Below are 19,277 nucleotides of genomic sequence, written 5' to 3' on the forward strand. Positions count from 1 at the left end.
GCCGGTCCCGCCCGAACCTCCCCGAGGGGAGCGGGGCCGGTCCCGCCCGAACCTCCCCGAGGGGAGCAGGGCCGATCCCGCCCGAACCCCCCGAGGGGAGCGGGCCGATCCCGCCCGAACCTCCCCGAGGGGAGCGGGGCCGATCCCGCCCGAATCCCCCGAGGGGAGCGGGGCCACTCCGCGTTGCCATTGCCGACCCCCGGCCGCAGCCACAGACACAGGATACCAGAAGGGTATCACAGAAGGGACCTTGAGGAGCATCTGGTCCAACCTCCCTGTCCAGACAGTCACGAGAGCACGCGGTACAGGATTGTGTCCTGACGATTCTGGAATATTCCCCGTGAGGGAGACTCCACACCCTCTCGGGACAATCTTTTCCAGTGCTCGGTCACTCGTACAGTGAAGGAGTTCTCCCTCGTGTTCGGGTGGAATTTGCTGTGCATCAGTTTCTGCCCGTCGCCTGCTTTCTTGTGGCTCAGCACCACGAGCAGAGCCCGCTCTTTCCCTGACGGCTCCCCCGGACACGGACACGGCGCCCGCCCCGGCCCCGCCGCACTACAGCTCCCGGCAGTCCCCGCGCCGTGACTCGGCCGGGGCGCCGCGGCGCGGGCCGGGATGGAGTGAGGGGCGAGCGGCGGACAGAGCGCGGCCCTGCGGCCCCCGCCCGTGTCTCGCTCCGTCCCGGGTCTATGCGGCCCCCCGGAGACCATGGGATCCAGGATCAAGTGAGTGCCCTCCGCAGCTCTCCAGCCGCGCTTCAGGCCCTCGGGAGGGCGAGAAGGGGACTGACTTCCCCACCCTCCCTCCTCTCTGTGTGAGGCCGCGCGGGCGGGACCCCGGCCGAGCCCGCGGGCCTCGGGTTGGGCCAGAAGGAGAGGGAGAAGGAAGGGGAGAGAGCGCTCCCTGTCCCGTGGGCCGGGGGACGGGCAGGACGGGCCGTCCGACCCCAACTCCGGGCGGGACCCTCCGGCCCTGCCCCAGGAGAGGGGCGAGAGCCGACCCTGCCTCACACCCGGCCCGCGGCCCCTCCGCTCTCAGGGCCAGGCGGGGACGGCAGTGCAATGTTATCGGTGCAGGCCTGAGGCAGGGCGGAGGGGTTCTGTTGGGAACATCTTCGTCGCCAGCACAGCCGACGCCTGTTCGGGGGTGTGGAGGGGTCGAAGGAGTGCAAATTTCTTTGCCCAGATTAGAGTGTGGTGACAGGAGGAGTACAGTCTGGCCTGGAGATAGCTAAAGTGCATTAGCAAAGGGGTTTGGGGAAGGAGTAGAGTGATGCAGGTGATTGATGTGCTGGGCCTGCAGATCCATGCCTTCAGTGTTTGGGGTTTTTATAAATTTTCATGAAATCGATGGTCGATTTATTGGTAAGCCCTGTTGGTACGTTTGCTATAGTCACATTGAAAGTCACAGTTTGTTCATATGCCGTTCCAGGAAAATTCAGTTCCTCAGACACAGGTAGAGGTATAATAAAGCTATTGCCAAGCAGGAGCGCTGACATCTCTGTGTGAAAAGGTTTTATAGAGTGGAGAGACCCCGGTAGATTAGAAGATTCTGTTTTATTCAGCAGGTCATGTTGAGCACTTGTTCTTGAGCAATGTCTTCTTCAGGATTACATTGGGCTTTAACTTTTCACTTCTTTTGTTTAACTTGAATACAAGACTGGAGGGGACATAGTTTGTGTGATGACACATCTTCATGTTCCCAAGCCCATAGGCTGGATAGATGAAAACGTGTCTTTTCAGCCAGGTGTTTCAGGAAAATATAAGCGTATAATGAGTGTTTGTAATGATAGCACTGTGGCAATTGGTTGGTTCCAGAAAGGAATGAGCCTTCCTTCCTAAGCATACTGTGGGCATGAGTTTTGCACCTTTTTTGGGGTATGTGCTCTCAACTGTTGCTGCAGAGAAATGAAAGCCTGAGAAACTGCTTAAACAGTCAAATACAGGTAGAATTGAAAACTGTAGGTATTTTGGCAGCAGAGCAGGCTGTATCTCTGAGTGGCACCTTCAGACCCTGCAGTGGTCACCCTTGCTTGGATCACTTCAAGATTATGATCCAAAATAACTTCTTATGATGACCTTGTTGATGCTTACTTTAAATGCAGTTTCTTTTGTGTGCACACTGAATCCACAAGCTGTGTTTGCCATCTTTGGGTTTGTGATTGCTGATTGGACTTCAGTGACTTTGAGTAGACTTTGCTAAATGAGAATGTCATCAGGGAGGTGAGATGTTCCAACTAGAAACCAGTGTCAGGGAGATGGAGCCACCAGTGGAGTTAAGGACCTTTTCTGTGCAGTCTTTCAGTGTGAACTTGTCTTTCAAGACTGCAGATAAAACCCACATCTTTCCCAATCACCAGAGTAGCAGAGGTAAGAAACCCAGGTAGACATTGCTTTTTGTTCTCCTTGGACTTTGTGAGAAAGCATTTTGTCCACTGAGTGATTAAGCAACTTTGCCTTGAGCGACACTTAAACTGCTTTATTCCACTTTGGACAGAACACTGTGCCCGAGTAGTATAAAAACAAAATTTCAAAACAGTCTTAAAATGTATAGAGTGAGAGAGCCTGTCTGAGTAAGAGGCTTTTCTGGTCTGCCTTTCTGAGCTGGATGTTTAATCCAGCAAAGACTTTAATGTTGGCAAGTAACTTCCTTATTGGGTTGGAAATATGAATGAGAGAAGTGTTTGGTAACTGGGTAGGGTGAGGCACATCTCCTTTAGGGGTGTTACCAATATGTGCTGGAGCCCCAGGAAACATCCAGCAGTCAGATCTCTTGCTTCTTGCAGTAGATTGATAACTATGAGAGATATTAGACTGCTTGGCACAGGATCCCTTGCACACACTGTGGTAGACTCTGCATAAAACCTGGGCATATCTGTCAGTTAGATTTCTGATGGGTGTAGACTAATGAGTCATTTGGGTGAAGGATTGCTTAGAGAAAAGTATCAGTAGCTGCATCAGACTGAAGTGAAAGAAATCAAGGAGTTGCCAGCAGTCCTGTAAGCTTTTGGCTTCTGTATAGCTGCAGGCAAAAAAAAAAAAAAAAAAAGCTAAATTGAGTGTTGGGTTACAGTGCTGGGTTAATCCTGTGTAGGAACGTGCCAGACACTCGGTGCCAGCCAGGTGAGGTAGGACAGGAGCCTTGTTAACCTGCTGCTGTCACTGCTCGGGAGCCTCTGTACTCCCTGTTACAAGATAGAAAGGATTTCTTATTTATTTGTTGTTAATAATGTGTCAATATCAACCTGTTCAGCAGAATGGCATTGCACTGTAAAAGCAGTTGGCATGTCCCTTTCCAGAGGTGGTCACAGTTCACTGGTGACACAATGGATGCCCAGTGTGCATCTGGGAAAGCTTTCAGAGATTTATCAGAATGTTTGTTATGCACTAAGATGAAATATTATCTGCCTAGGGAATACCAGCAAAAAAAATAAACATATGGAAATTAATCAAGGCTTCAGTTGTAGTTTCTGAATTGAATTAGTGATTACAGGTTTCTGCTAATAATTTATTTTCTGCAAGAGTTGAGGAACTAAGTCTTGTTACAAGACAACTAATTATCAGACAAGACAACTAACTCTTATGCCTCAGTTCTTAAGCAGAATGATACTTTCTGTCATAAGTGCTACTGCATTTTCCTATGCGTACCAAAAACACTCCTGACAGAATTGAAATGGGTTGTAGACATGTAATGTATGTACTTCAGCCATCCAGCTTCAGAAAGGACTTGATTTAATTTTATTCTGAATAAATCTCTTACAGTTTGGTGAACGACAATATTTGATCACAAAAGGTACATAAATATCTTATTTCAGTGTAAAATTGAATTTCATATCGATTGCTTTGAAACGGATGTTATTTCTACATCAGAGTTTTGAAATAATTCATACAACTAGCATTTATCATGGAAGTATTATTTTCTCATACTGCTCCTTCCTAAGTTTGTGTTTACAAAGAAGTGTTGCATTTCCTTCTGAAATTACCTAGCTCTCCAATAAATGAGGTACTATTTATTTTTTTTAATTGCATGTTATTGTTCACTTGATAAGTGACTGTGGGTCTGTAAGTGATTTTTGGGAGGAGGGAAAACTTGGTGTGTGTGTTCAAGTCTCTTGTGCTGTGGAGGATTGCAGGGACTGGGGTTTCTGTGCGACACAGGGGTGGCACTGGGCTCCAGAGTACACATTTCTGATCATGTTTATGCTGTATTTGCAAACTGCATGAAGTCTTATAGTCACTTGTTTCCTTAATGCCTCTGAAAAGTTATAAAACATCCACAATCCAACAAGGACTTCATTCTCATACTGAGGTGTTGGTTGTTGAATGCAGCCTTTAATACTGAGTTTCTCACTTGGGAAGGCTACTTTAATTTCACTGTTCATAGAAATAAATGGACGTTTGTCATGGAAAATTAAAATACAAAATGTAATGTCTTTTTGTCTGAAAGTTTTGGAATATAGTCTGTGCTCCTGCCAGCTGTGTTACACATTGCTTTCACTTAAGAATTTGAACATGGGTTCTAACATAATACTGAAGAGGTGTTTGTTGTTTTAACCATTAGCTGTAAAAATATAAAGTTTATAAACTTTCAATTAAGGAAACAGGGTGCTAAAAATAAAGACACAAACAAGGAGGGTATGATAAGCCTGCCCAGCAATGTGTATGAAAGGAAAAATACATTTCTGGTGCTCTGTGGGTGTCACTCTGTCCTCCCCCAGTCCCCTGACTGTGGAATGGAGCTCAAGCCCAGTGTCTGCAGGGTATGTGCTGCAACTTGAGCAGTGCCACGAGAATTATGCAAGTTTGGTTTATATTGCACAATAATAGCTGACTTTGGATTTCTCATAACTTACGAGTGTAGTTTTCTGAAAAAGCAGCTGCTTAAGACAAATCAGTTGGGAGCTGGTGGCAAATTAAATTACCATTAATTGAGTTGTGAACCACTGTTGCTCCTGAGAGGTGCTCTGTAAAACTGAGGAGTGTGATCCTGTGCTACTGAAAGCAATGGTAGCTTTTCTGTCAGTTTAAATAGGTGTGGGGTTTGGCTTAGAGCCACTTGAGTTAGGCTAAGTGGGCCTGTGGCATGGTTAGAAATGTTTTCCTTAATCCTTCTGGTGTTAAAGTAGGATTAAAAATAATAGAAATTCTCTGAAGAGTTAAGCTGAACTGCTTGATGTGCTTATGTTTGGTTTGAAATGTCGGGTAAGATGAGTTTAATTTTTAAAATGATCATTCAGTTAGGAATTCTAGCATATATATTTATGGGTTTTGTCCCATATTATTTTCGTCCTTAGCTGTAAGGAAGTTACAAAATTCACAAGTAAATTGCACCACAGCAATTTTCTAATGTTAGTTTGCATTAACACATAGGAGACAATATTGTCACTATACAAGCAGACATAAATTTGGGACAGTAATTATGCAATTTTGATTCTTGATTTTAACCAGAATGTCTAAGAATAAAATTTCACATGTTCAGACCTGCAAAATCTTTATTTCAGGATTGCAGTCTCTTTAATCTCATAAATATCTGGAGTAGCTAAAATTGTTAGTCAGGAGTTAACTCAAAATATTCTTTCTTATGTAATCATCTGCTGCCTTTACATGCTTATTACGAGATGTAGTTCCAGAGCATCACTTAGAGAGTTAAATTAGTAAGAACTGAAAATATACACTTAATGTTTGTTTGTTTGTTTTGAAGTAATATCATTAACTTTTTACGTTTACTACTGGTGTATCTATAACTCTTGAGCAAAGTAAATCTCTTTCCTCAAACACCATTTACATCTTGTAGCTCAGTTTGGTATGTTTTCTTGACTGTCACACTTACTTCCCTGTATCTGGCAAATTTCTGGGTTTAAGGCTCTGGAGTCTCATGAGACCAAACCATGTGTGTTTGTAATATTCTCCAGCACGGCCTTTTTTTGACTAAGACTTAGAAATATTTTGACAGGTACTAAAAAGGGGCACTGTCTTCATCCTAAATACAGCCTCGTGTGTGCAGAAAGTGATTTTGCCTCCTCTTGACTGCAGCTACTAATTTTTTTCCTTTTTCCTGGGCAAATGAATGTCATGAAGTTGAACTCAAGGGTAACAGTAATGAAAATGTGAGTCTGGGTGCTGTTTGTTCAGTGTTGGACAGTGTGACTTTTCAGTTTGATGAAAAGTTTCCAAGACTTTTTTTCCCTGAAAAAATCCCTGTATTTATCACCTGATAAAAGTCTGATGAGAAATCATCCAAGGCTGTAAACCAAGAAATGGAGATTCTCTAGTTGTCATTGTACTGTGTGCATGCTGAGAACCCTTTCTGACTGCCTCACTGCAAGTGCACTTAAACCAAATTCTCAGAGTGCTAAATACCTTCCTTTTGTTTCAGACAAAATCCAGAAACTACCTTTGAGGTGTATGCAGAAGTGACCCACTCAGGAATCAGTTGCATTGGGAAAGGTACTGTTCTGCACTGTAGTTCTACCTATTTATTGGCTAAAACTATTCTTAAGAACAATATATTGTGAGATAATGAAGTACATTTAAACTTATGCTGTTCTAGCTTTTAAAATATCTAAATTACTGGTTCTGTGGAATCTTTTGCAATTAGGACTAGAAGTGAGAAATTTATGTTTCTCTACCTGATTGTGGACAATTTTCAGGTTTCTTTGACTGTTTTGTCTCTTTCTGTCTTTTAGAACAGAAATAACTCTTCTCTTGATTAGGTTGAAAAAGTAAGTGCTTTTTCAGATTGGTATTTTCTGCTCATGTGAAAAAGGGTAGTTTTAAACAAAAAAAAAATAGTCTTAAAACATCTTGTTTGGATTTTGTTTTTACTTCCTCTTTCTTACTTGTCTACAAAAGTGTTTTTCTCTGCTCCCAGAATTCTCTCTTTGATCAAATGACTTTATCTGGAAATTAGGCATGGATGCAGCTTACAATTTGGTTAACTGTTTTTACCATTGTTAGTAAGTCATAATTACACAAGTATTTTTCTGTAATATTATTTTTGGTAAATATTCCTATGTTTATAGTAGAGAAATCCCATACCTGCTGAAACCAACATGTAAGTACATTTGGGAGTTTTTGATTGCACTTTTATCGCACCGAGGAATTTGATCAAATAAGCAGGAAAAGCGAAGGTTGAAATTCCTAATGCCAAAACTTAGTTCAAGATACTGTTATGAGAATTCAATTTCTAGAATGGGACAAAAAGGAAGTTAGTCAAAATTAAACTGAAGTATTATTTCTTTTGTCTTTTTGTTAAACAATCACGTGTGTGTTGTAGATATGGTGTAATGAACCAATAGAAAAGATTTTTGTATTTTATTGATTGGAAAGCCACTTACCTCCTTTTATATCTATATTTGTTACAGTCTGTGAAAGTCAAATAGCTGCAACTCCTTCCTCCCCTGCCAAAGCCTCCTAGGAGTTGTAACTGGAATACAGTTTTGGCTTGCCCTACTGCTCTGTGCCATCACAACTATTTGATGTAACTGCAGGAGCCCTTTTAATAACTGGTCTTTGTTTCTGCCCATCTGACCTGGATTCTAGTGCTAGAAAATCTGAACAAATTTGACCATAAACATTACATTGTACAGTACTAGTGTCTGGGTATAATCTTCTCTTTGAAGTTTGTTTGCATCCCCCTGGAGGGATTAATTCCCTGCTGTGGGAAGGTGGGTTAAAAAGCACAGAAACTACTTTACAGGTTTTTAATTGGAGAATTTAGTATACATTTTGTTCTATAAACCAACTGATTCTGTGGGAGTTTCACTTACTTGTGTTTTTAGGTTTGTTGTATGCACTTGTAGGTGCAAAATCTTCAGAAATTCTTTTTAGGGAGTGAAAAAGTTCTAATAATTGATTTCACTAGTCATATATTTTAAAGTTACTCTCTCTGAAGAATCTTTTATGAGATTTTTCCCAAGCAATTTTTTATTCTTAAGAGGTATATTTTATTCTCAGATGCCTTAAATTTGTGTATACCCAAATATTTTGTCCTCCTGTTCTGAATGAAGGTTGTCTGGTTCTCTGTAGTGTCACTGTATTTAACAGTTGTACTGTATCACAGGCAAATCACCATTCCAGAAATACACACCTAGAAACCTCCATGTAGTCTGCACCCACTTTTTGGCTGTCTGTACCATGCCAAAACCATAAGAATATAGACTCACTTCTCTTTTTTTGCAGTCAGGGAATGTATGTTGCATGGCAAGGAGCAGCTACTGTTGGGAAAAGTAAAATGTATAGAAGTTGTATAGGAAGCAAATTATCAGGAGGGTTTAAAACTATTTCTCCCTGTTTAATTGATCCCCAAATTAACTGAGGCAGCTGTTTTTGAAGTTTGTATCTAGTATAATAGTGCTATTGATACTTAAAATGCTCTTAAGTCTGATATCAATCTTCTGACTTGGTCTTGAGGAGAAAGAATTGCTCCAAAGCTGTAACTGTCCTGGTGTGGGGGATTGTCTGGCTTGTGGGATGGTAAAACTTGCCTCTATTTTGTTATTCAAAAATGTGTGTAGCTGTCATGGATTAACCCCAGCTGGCAGCTCAGCCCCACGCAGCTGCCCTCTCCCCCAGCCCTGGTGGGATGGGGGAGCAAATTGAAAGAGGAAAAGTGAGAAAGAAGCAAAGGATGTTTGCCATGTGACTGTGAAGTGTCAGCTGAAATTTTAAGTTTTTATGTATTTCAAAGTTCATAGTCAACTGCAGAAGGGAAAAATCTGTTCTGGATTCCACGAAAGACACCAATAAACCGGACCAAGTCCCGTGGAGGGCTGCAAAGATGGTGAGTGAGCTGAAGCACTTCAGTGTGAGGAGACAAGAGTGCTGGGCTGCTCCAGCCTGCAGGAGGCTCCAGGGATCCTGAGCAGCAGCCTTCCATCCCCGGGGAGTCCAGCAGGATGAGGGGTCCAGGCTTGCCAAGTGGTGCGTGGCAGGAGGGCAAGGTGCAGTGACAGCCTGGATCAAGAGGCATTCTAAGGGAATATGGGAACCTGTTCATCATGAGGAGTCAAATATTACACCGGGTCACTCAAGGGATGTTGTGCATCTCCATCCTTGGAGGTTTTCAACACCAAACGGCTTCAAAACCACGAAGAACCTGGTCTGACCTCACACCTGCTCAGGATCAAGCTTCAGGATCATCTGGGGAATATTTTGTACACTTAATAAGGTACAAAGAGAAAAATTTCATTGAAACCAAAGAAGTTGAAAAAGCAAACATTGTTTTATTCCAGTCCAGGCAGAACTTTGCCAAACCACAGTGAAATGTGTGAACTAAAAGTGGAAATGATCACTGGATCAGCTTGCTGGGCTTTCACTGTCCTTTCCCCTCAAGACTGTTTAAAAATAATGATCATCTGTGCTCAGCATTGTATATTTTTGGCACATGAAGTCTTTGGTACATTATACAATTCCAGCATTCACTTGTATTTAAAGGTGGTTTTTGTGCTTTTCTTTGTTGAATTCATAGGTCTTACCTGGAAACATACAGATTTTTCTTAAGTAGATGTCATGTCTCTTTTTTAAGAACTGTGGAGCAGGATAGCTGCAACTCTGAGTGGCTGGCAGCATGAAGATGAATATTTCTCATTAAAAATATATTTCCTTAGGAAAAGGCAACACCAAACCATTTTTTTTGCACAGTGATTGATGTTTCAATGGAAGCTGGGAGTTCCCCGTTCTGAGAGGACACATATTTTCCCTGTTCTTTCTTTTATTGCCAACGCATCTATAAAAGCTTTTCTTGTTGTCCTTGGTGTCCTTGGCCAGATTTATTTCTGGCAGGGCTTTAGCTTTGCTAACCTGATGCCTGGCTGTTCAGGCAGTTCCTCTGCATTCCTTCCAGGCCATGTTTCCCTGCTTCCACCCTCTGGAAGCTGCCTGTTTGTGTTTAGTTTGTCCAGGAGCTCCTTGTTCACCCTTAGAGGCCTCTTCTCCCCTGATTTCCTCTTTGTTGGGATGCATTGCTCCAGAGGCTGGAGCCTTCTCACTGAAAGTGAGAAGCTGCAAACTAGAATAGAAAGAACAGAATCTGTGTTTTTACAGTGACAGTACATGGAATTTATCTAGTGAGAAATCTGTGTTGTGTATGTCAGGTAGAAGTATAGGAACTTTGCAAAGCATAGGAACTTTGCAAATCTAATGCTTCTCACCAGCTCCCACACAATTGCTTTCTGAAAAAGAGGGAAAAATAGCCACAGTTCTATTGTAAAAATGAAATATTTTAGGGAAAATATTGGCTCAAAGTAAAACTAGTAAGTTTTGTGTCCTGGTGCATGCTCTTCTCTCATGCACTGGAATCGTTACATGATGTGGATCATTGAAAGCTTTTTATGAAATACTACTCTTTTACTGAATTTCTTCTCCTATCTTTAGTCTCTGTGTAAAGGAAGGAAAAAAGCATTTTATAAGATTGTGATTTCTGTATTTGTCATGGCATTTCATAATACTGAAACTTCACAGAAGCTGAAGTAGTAAATTACAAAGAACTTGTGTTGTTTCTTTTACAGAAGATAACTGCTTAAGTTCACTTAAGCACTCCTAGATGCCCAGTTCTATGCTGTTGACACATTGTACAGAAGTACATTGCAGCTGTTTCCTATGTTTTTAATCTCAGACAGCAGATTGTTTTGTGCAGGTTTTTTGAGATGCAGAAGTAGAAGGAATCTCCTAGCAAATTTAGTTTAAATACCTTTATAAAGAAAGCGAAAGCCTACTACTTGTGAAGTTTTGCTTTTAACTTTCAAAGCACTTTATGATCTTAAAACTGCTGCAGATCATTCATCAGAATAGGATGTGACAAATTTAAGGCTGCTGCTGGACCTTAGCCAAAGAGTCTCTCTTGTTAGAAAGAGCTGTGAGAATTGTAGTCTGACTGTCAAACTGTTCATATAGCAAAAGAGAATTTGTTAGTCTAAAGTAACCGATCAAAATAGTCTCTGAAGTAAGAGCATTTGAAAGTAAATGCTCACAAGAGTAAAACAGCCCCTACACCCCTGTCTGGGAGGATGTACCATGCTTTTGTGTGGGGTTTTTGTGTTCTTGCCAAAGCAGACATTATAAAAGTATGTCAAATCTGTAGCTTTACCATGTAGTGTGCCAAAAGGCCTTTCTCTCCAAGGACCTCATCTTTCATCTTTTTGTGAGTGTAGCATAAATTCTTGCTGTGTGTTCAAGGAGAAAGCTGAAATGGTTTAGTACAGCTAAAGGATTTCTTTCTGAGTGTTTTTTTAAGAAGCCATGGTAAGTTAGAAGCCCAAACGCGACCGCATGGACTAAGTGTAAGTATATTAGAGTTTAACAAATGTTCACTGGATTAGGAAAGGAAATGTAGTTTATGCTGCTTCTTTTATGACAGAATTTAAAAGGTCTTGCTGTAAGATTCTCCATGTGCTTCTTTCTTTTCTAGAAAACATACCGCTAAGTTGAAAAGGGAGATGAATCTTAGAAGGAAACTATTAACTCTGAGGTAGTTTATCATTGTTTGAGTGAAAGGATGAAATTTGCATTTGAATTGGCTCCTAGAGTAGCATGTACTACTAATCTTGTTCCTACTAGAAGCTTGTGAGTAGTTTAAGTACTTCCTTCTTTACTTTTCATGTTCTAGCCTTGGGTTGTAATAGCTCTTTCCCTCCCTCCCCCCTTCCCAGTAGATCACAAATGCATAATTTAAACTAATCGAAGTCCTTAACTCTACTGGGAGAAGTCACGATGTACTTGGGCCTTAAAATTGTTCTACAGTTGTCACTGTAGTTTCTGTGGTAGGACTTTCACAGGCAGAGAGAACTTGCAGCTTTCTGTCTCTGTCAGGCACACTGCTGCTCCTTACCATTATCTTTTGGCATAGGTTATAATGTTACATAACAGAGCAGTGCCTCCTATACTGATGAAGGATTTTCTTGAACATAAGCAAAGGTACTGGACTAGGATTAAGTTAAGAGTTGGTCATTCAAAGGTTTGTAAACCTCACCCATAAACCTCTCAGAGCAGCCATTATTTTTTTAAGATGAAAGCATTTTATTGGTTCCAATCTGCCCATTCTGTATTGAGAAATAGATAAAATGCTGAAGGTTTAGAAATACCTAAGGAAGTGCAGAATTCGGGTCTCTTTCCATGAAATAAGGGCTTTCTGTTGAAGGGGCTGAATTCCCATATCACAAGTTTTCCTATCCCATCTTTGCAGTGCTGTGTTGCTGCACCAAACTTCCTAAAGCAGGATTGGAAAAGTAACCAAACCTAAGTAGGTAGGTGGTATTTGGGAATTCTAATTCTCCTAAGCTTCTGCTTTGTTTTGCTGTTTCCATTTGATTGCTTTGCTTCTAAGTACAAACAAGGTGGAAGATTTTAACAAAGAGCGTGCTGGGGACTGCAGTGTCCGGGTAAGTCAGTAGCACTGTTTGAGCTGTTTTCTGTGAAAGCAGTTCACAGTTTGGTTTTTACAGTATAAATGAAATACAGAACTCAAATTGAAAAAAAAAACCACTAGAATCTGTCATTTTGCAAGTCGTCATACATTTTACCTTCTTAAACACATTTTTTAGGTGTGTTCTTATCTGATAGTACTAGATTTAATAAACTCCCAAACCAGCAATATCAAATCTAACTGAATGTTTCTCTGTTGCTGTGAACTATTTTGTGGGAAGAGAGTTCTTTGGGCTTTTTGCTTCATGCTTTAACTACTTCTGTCTATGTCTTTCCTATTTCACAAGTATTTACTAATCTGCAGTATATTGCTATGCTGGCACTGTTTAACTAGACAGAAAAATTCAGCACAGAAAGTCTCACTCACAAGACTTTAAACTCTTTTGTTGATTTATATATTTTTAAAGGAGCTTGACATCTTCATCAAGTTCACAGTGGGCCTGCTTTGTTTGCTTTCTCTTGAATGCTTGATAAGATTTTTCTTCTATTGTTTTGTGCAGCAAGGACAGAACTTGCCATGGCTGAGGTGGTTTTTTTGTAAATCCACAATATGGTCATTGTCTGCTGCTGAATAATTGTGACTGCTTTTTGTACAACCAGAACTAAGGCTTTGGCTGTGAACAGATTCCTTCTTAGCGTGAAAAGAGACTAATCCATGTAAATACAGCCCCAAAATAAAGCTTTACAGAAAAAGGGAAAGGCTGCTAAGCAGGAGGGCAGAGGTCAGCAATTTAACCTTTAACCTAACAAATAAGAAGCATGAAAGTTCCCGAATTGGTTTACAAAGGCAAGCTCCTGTGATCTGTCAGTTTTTCTTTTCATGATAGAGTTGGGTGAGAAAACTGACTGACAGCTAGTGCCTTTTTAACTGCAGGTTGGAATTAACTGCTAAACTGAAACTTTCTTAGGGAGGGTTTTTCTACTGATTCTAACAAATTATTTTCATTCACTAACTATACTTATTTTCTGGAATTTATGGATGAATTTGAGTGGTTATTCCTTTTAAAGAGTTCTTGAGAGACTCGATTTAGCTACCCAATACTGCTGAAACATGTAAGATTTCAGCATTTGAAGCATTTAAGAATTTGGTGAAGCACTTGTTGCAATTAACTCTCTCTTACTGTGCTGCTTTAAGAGTAGGGCTGCTATGCCAGTAGCTGCAAAGAGATTGTACTTTGAACAGAGTCCAAACGTTGATGTTAAAAGGGGTGTGTGTGTGTGTGTGTGACTTTATTTAAGGAAGTAATTTTAACTTGAGTTCATTCTCAGTCATAAGCATTTCCAAGGTGATTTGTTTTTTGGTTGCTCTAAATCACAACAGGTAATCTGTTAATGAGTGTTAACTTCTGCTCAAAGCTTAGTGCATCTGCAATCAGCAGTTAACCTAGATACAGTCACTGCTGTAAAGAACTTCCAATTCCAGTGTCATTCAGGTGAAAAAGAAACAAAGTAGTAATGACTTTCAAGGAGACTCCCTGTAGATTTAAGGGCACCGACTCTGGGAGGTTCCTTTCCCTGAAGTCGGCACGGTCCCATAAGTGACTGACTGGTCCATCCACAATTGGATGATGCTTCCTATGAATGTTTTCAATGGAAGTACTGGAATTTAGAATTTGTGTCTGTCTTTAGCCTGTTGTTGTGTAGGTTGGTAGTTGTGGCAGAACACTACAAAGTGCTCTAGAGCACTGAACAGAGCTCTGCTTCAAGTGCAGCACTCAGACGAGCAAGTTTGAGGAAGTCAAAGATGAACTAGATTTATTTATATTGCTGGTTCTTTTTGTTATGGGGAGTTCCTTGCAAGAAGAGAATGTGAACTGGAATTCAGAAAGAGGCCTGTCAGAGTGCCCAAGGCAGTACTGGGCTGCCTGCCTTTGGTGTGGTATTTTTTGTTATGAACAAAAAGTGACGTTGTTAGGTTTTCCTGTGGTTTTTTCTTGGTTTAGTTTTGTGTTGATTTTTTTGTCTATTTGCGGTTTGGGTGTTAGTTTTTTTAGAAATTGAGATGGAGTTTAAAAGAGATGATTTGAGATTAGATTGTTGTCAAATAAGTATAAAATTAACGCAGTATTATTGTTTTATTTCATCAGCAGTTGTCAAAACCCAGGATCAAATCTAAAGAAATCCTAAACTCCACCTTCTGTGCTACCAGAGACAATTTGCATTTTGGTCCTTCTGGGGCTAGCAAGTTTTGGTAAACCATTTGTGAAAATTCCAGCTGCTGAAAGATTTTTGGCTCCTGCAAAGATGATTTTATGTCTTTTTTTTAAGATTAAAGCAGCTTTTAATGTACCTTTTAATATTATTTATTTCATGGAAGAGTGAGATAGAAACCAAGGGAGTTGAACTTCTGTATTGAAGGTGATAACCTTGGATAGAAGGATGGGAAAAGACAACTGATGCTGATAATCTGTTGTCTGGAATGGGTTATAGTCTGGAGAGGTTTTTCTGAACACTTTCCTGACTGGAATTTGCACTATCAGAATTTGTGGTGGGATTTTAAGCAGTGGTGAAGGGAATTAGTCTCACAACTTCCATTGCATTCTACAGGTGTTAACTCAATCCTGTATTTGGTTCCTTTGAAGAACCATTTACTTTGAAACTATGTAGTTATGAATATAAACAGTGGTAACATGACCTCTTTAGAATTGAGTCTTACATTGTTGCACCCCTGAAGTAAATGACTCTAATTCCTATCTGTAAAATACTTCTGTTCCAGAGATTCTAAAATCAGTTTATCACTCTGTGGAGAAACACTTATCAAAAATCCTTAGTGCAGAGTGAAGCCGAGTGTGAAAGTGTGAAGGCAGAATGGCTGATTGAGCAGCACAGAACGGGCAGAGGCTCAGCCAGGGAGCTGGTGTTTCCTGTTGGTAAGGTGTGTGTGTGCCTCTGTTGTTTCAGAGTGTGCTTTGTGTCTGCGTGAGTCTGGCTGTAAGAGAGTGCAGACAAGCAGGAAAGGTCCCGGGAGGGGAGGAGCAGTGCTGGGGGAGCAGGAGGTGCTGCCTGCTCTGGGCCAGGCTGTACCTCTGTAGGACAGAGCTGCTCCGTGGGCAAGGGCTGAGCAAACCCTTCTAACACGTGGCAGAGGAAAGGCCAAATGCAAAAGCCCCAAAACACGACCCCCAGAACTTTCCTTGAGCTAGGTATCAAATTTTCTTCTGGGCTTGTGCTTCACTTGCACCTAAAGTAGTTTCTGGTTTTATCTGATACTTGTCTGTTGGCCATTGACTCAGTTTAATTTGAAGAGTTTATCAAACATATAAAAAAGACTCATTAGGGTAAACGACCCTCTCTTATTGCTGTAACCTCTGTCCACAAACGCATTAACATTCATACTTTTTTTTAAGGTTTGCCACAAAATAATATATTGATCTCATTCCATTTTATCTAGAGGTGATCCTGGCACACAGAAGAGTGTTATAAATATGCTTATTTTGCTTCATTGTGATTAAATTCCTCCTACACTAAAGGTCAAGTTATATTTGCCCTGTTTATGGCTTAAGGCCTTCTGGTTGTGATGATCTGTCACCTTGTTTTGTACACAGTAGTGGTAAAAATTGGTTTTAGTTTGTGTTTGAGAAATTTACTTGTAAATTATTTGCTGAAAGTATCTACCACTACAGTATATCAGATTGCATCAATATTGTGTCATTAAAGACCACTTTAAGGTATTTCCTGCTGGAAAGAATTTGCATGTTAAAACAGAAGTGTGCAGCTTTGTGTGTACCTTGGTAGTGTTCATAAACAAGAATAGATGTAGTGAGTAAATGGAATTATTTAACTTGTTCAGTGTTTTATTCCTTAATGAACCATAGAGGTACAGCATAGTAAAATCTCACAATTTGCCATCTCTCTTGCACGGATGGCAGAAGTGTGTTTTGTTGCACTTAGAAACACTAGCTGTGGCATCCAGTAATGCAGTAATTACAGCTTTTCATTTTGATGTATGTCTTGATTGCTTTGCTCTGCCCTGGCCATGGGATTCTGTCCTTCACTAAATCATCTTGAAACAGTTCTGTATCTAGACTAAATCCTTAGAATACAGTGGGTATCAGTCACATGGACAATTGAAATTAAGTATTGACATGTTTTTAAAATAGTCATACATCTCAATTTTGTTTATCTCAAAGTTTTAAAAACCTAATGACCTCATTGCAGCTCAACTATAATTACCATGTTTAAACTTCTATGCATTTTTTAGTTTAAACAGCCTTTGTGTTTTTTTAAACCAAAAGAAAATTAATGAGAAGAGACAAAGAGACATCAAAGAGGTTTTCCCTCTGATTGCAGTGTTAGAAGTTTTGCCTGAAAATAGGTTACATTTCTTCTGTTTTCAGCTGAATCCTCATTAACTTTACATTTTAATGATGTCCAGAGCAAATTATACGATTATGGTAGATGCCTTAAAGGGAAGCTTAAAGGACACCTTTTTAATGTTTGTTTCTTTGTTGGTGGCAGTATTTGCACCAGTATTATAAACAGTGTTAGACTGCTGAAAGTAATTCCAAAACATATAAAAAATATATTCCATTTTTGCCATATATGTAGTGTGTCTTAATTTAATATTTAACAAAAATGGAGCATGTTATGGGGACATCTTCATCTTTGTAGAAGAAAAATGTAAATCAGATCCTTTGAAAGAGTTTACAAATTACTTGTGCATCTTCTATTCAGTTTTATTTATAATGATCAAGTAAAATGGAGGCAGATGATTTAACGAAGTTTCAGAATTGCTTCGTTTTCTTGAACCTTCCATGGAAACAATAGAAATGTTAATAAAATGCTAGTTTGTATTTTTACAATGACAAAAAGCATTGTTGGGGGAATTTGGTGGAATTTCAATTTGTTCTGTTCAGAGGAACTTTAGTAATGGCAGTTCTGTGTTCTAATGTACCCCTCCTTCTAAAAATTAAGATTGCATAATTCACTTTCTAGATGAAGAATTGCGTTACATCAAATGTAGCACCAAAACCTTGTATTCAGCTCATCTTAAACAAGGTTAACTGAAATTGCCAACAGCTGGAATGAAATTTGGGCAGTTCAGAATGAAATACATAATTTCTGACTGTAGCTCAATGAAAAGTTAGAGCAAAGATCTTGTGAAAAGTGAGGTCTTCTGTTTCCATGTCCTAACACTTGGTGTCTGCTTTATGAATAGAGCCTTTGATTTTCTTGTGCTGCATTTCAATCAATACATTTTTGGGAGCTGGGATTATGACCAGGGGATAGGAGGAAGTAGGAGTGTGCTGAAGTACAGGTGCAAGGTAGGACTGAAATTCCAGCTGAATTAGTGAAATATTTCCATTGGTTTGAATTCTTCATCGTTGTTTATAGAGTACTGTGTCTTGATGGAAGCATTAGATATGCCTGTCATTAATAGTCATTGAATAAAGCAGTTGTTAGACTAAAAGAAAACTAAGCTTAGCCTAAGCTAAACTAAGCTAAGCTAAGCTTTCCATTGCAGTATGATTTTACATCTTCTGTTTCACGTTAATTTTCTGTAGAAGCTCCTCAGTAATCTAAATTGCCATGATTGCCTGGGAGTTATGAGGAAACCAAACTGCACATCCAGCTTGCTGGGCTTTAGGTGATCCTGTATTAGAAAATGGGTTTGGGTCTTTCAGTGTGAAAACAGTTGTTGAAAGCTGTGGTTTAAGTTTCTAGTTATCTTAAGTCTTTTAGCTTTGATGCCTGCTAATGTAAGTTTAGTTTGAATATGGTGTTGCTAAAGGAAATAAAGGTTGAGTGTAACTTCCTGCTTTTTCTCATCTTTATTTTAGAATTATTGGAGAATTTACAATCTTTACTTGAGATGCAAAATAAAAATACTGATTAATAAACTCAGGAAGATAGAGATTACCGAGTCCTAGTTGACAGAAAGATGTGCATGTTATTTTTGTTTCCTTGGCAGGAAGGATTTTGTATAGAATCCTATTAGCACTGAAAACATGGAATGTTCTTCCTGGTAACTTGTTCTCCAAGTATTTGCAGTGTGGCTGTTTCCAGCCGGTTATGTGTTAATGATAGTGTGAGGCTGAGGCATTCCAATCATTCATATGCCTGTCCTCCCTTTCTCATAAGGGTTTCTTTGCTCAGGGTTTTTGCCTTATTCCTTTTGCTTTGTTGTGGTCAATTCAGTCAGGATAATAGCAGAGACACTGGCTTTTTTCCCCCTTTTTTTCTTTAATAAAGAGTTATGTTAGAGATATACTATAACAGAGATAAGAGCTATTTATGTCCTAAGCTATTGATTTTTAATTAATGTTGCCTGGGCTCATGCATGTTGGCAGAATTGCTAACAGCTTGTGGCATTTTTTAATTCACATCTTCTTTTTTGGTATTTTGACAGTGTCATTCATATCTCATGAAAAACTACCTCGTCAGGTTAAATGTGTTAAAACACCGAGCAAAAAAAAAAAGGAGAGAATGGAACATAGGGCTGCCTAGAAACCTTGATCCATTGCCAAAGTATTTAAACAATTTAGTGTTTTGGTTTTCTAGCTCCAAGCTGCTTCTCAAATCCCTTGCTAATTAATCCAGTTAATTCTTTGTAGACTAACTGTATGCAGGGCTTTTTCTTGGGCCTCTATCGCTGAGAACCCTGTTTTGTTTGAAGCAAACCTAAGCTCTGTTATAAAGGTTGTAGTAATAACATGAGTACTTGCAGATGTAAATACAGTGTTTTGAGCCTTTTTAAAAGGAGTTGTGTTTGTGTGGCTAACTTCTAATTTAATCTTTCATGTTTAAAAATTAAACATATATACTTGTATAAAAAGATGGAGAGAGCTTCATCATTAGTTTGGTCACTGAAGCCTCTGTGGAGCAATATGTGGAGCCTCGATGGAACAGTTAGGGAAT

The 19,277-nt window shown here is 40.0% G+C and overlaps 1 protein-coding gene across 8 annotated transcripts in view; it reads left to right on the top strand.

Moving 5' to 3' along the window:
- The first annotated feature begins 594 nt into the window (after positions 1-594).
- Positions 595-19,277, top strand: part of DENND1A (DENN domain containing 1A) — a 152,478-nt gene continuing 133,795 nt past the window's right edge. For all 8 annotated transcript variants that reach the window (XM_062505519.1, XM_062505520.1, XM_062505521.1 and 5 more), the window contains exons 1-2: positions 595-725; positions 6,376-6,446. In XM_062505519.1, coding sequence (XP_062361503.1) covers positions 709-725; positions 6,376-6,446 — 88 coding nt within the window. In that variant the 5' untranslated portion in view covers positions 595-708. The remainder of the gene's footprint in view (positions 726-6,375; positions 6,447-19,277) is intronic.

This window comes from Cinclus cinclus, chromosome 19 (genome assembly GCF_963662255.1).
Source record: "Cinclus cinclus chromosome 19, bCinCin1.1, whole genome shotgun sequence".
In the NCBI taxonomy this organism is placed as follows: domain Eukaryota; kingdom Metazoa; phylum Chordata; class Aves; order Passeriformes; family Cinclidae; genus Cinclus; species Cinclus cinclus.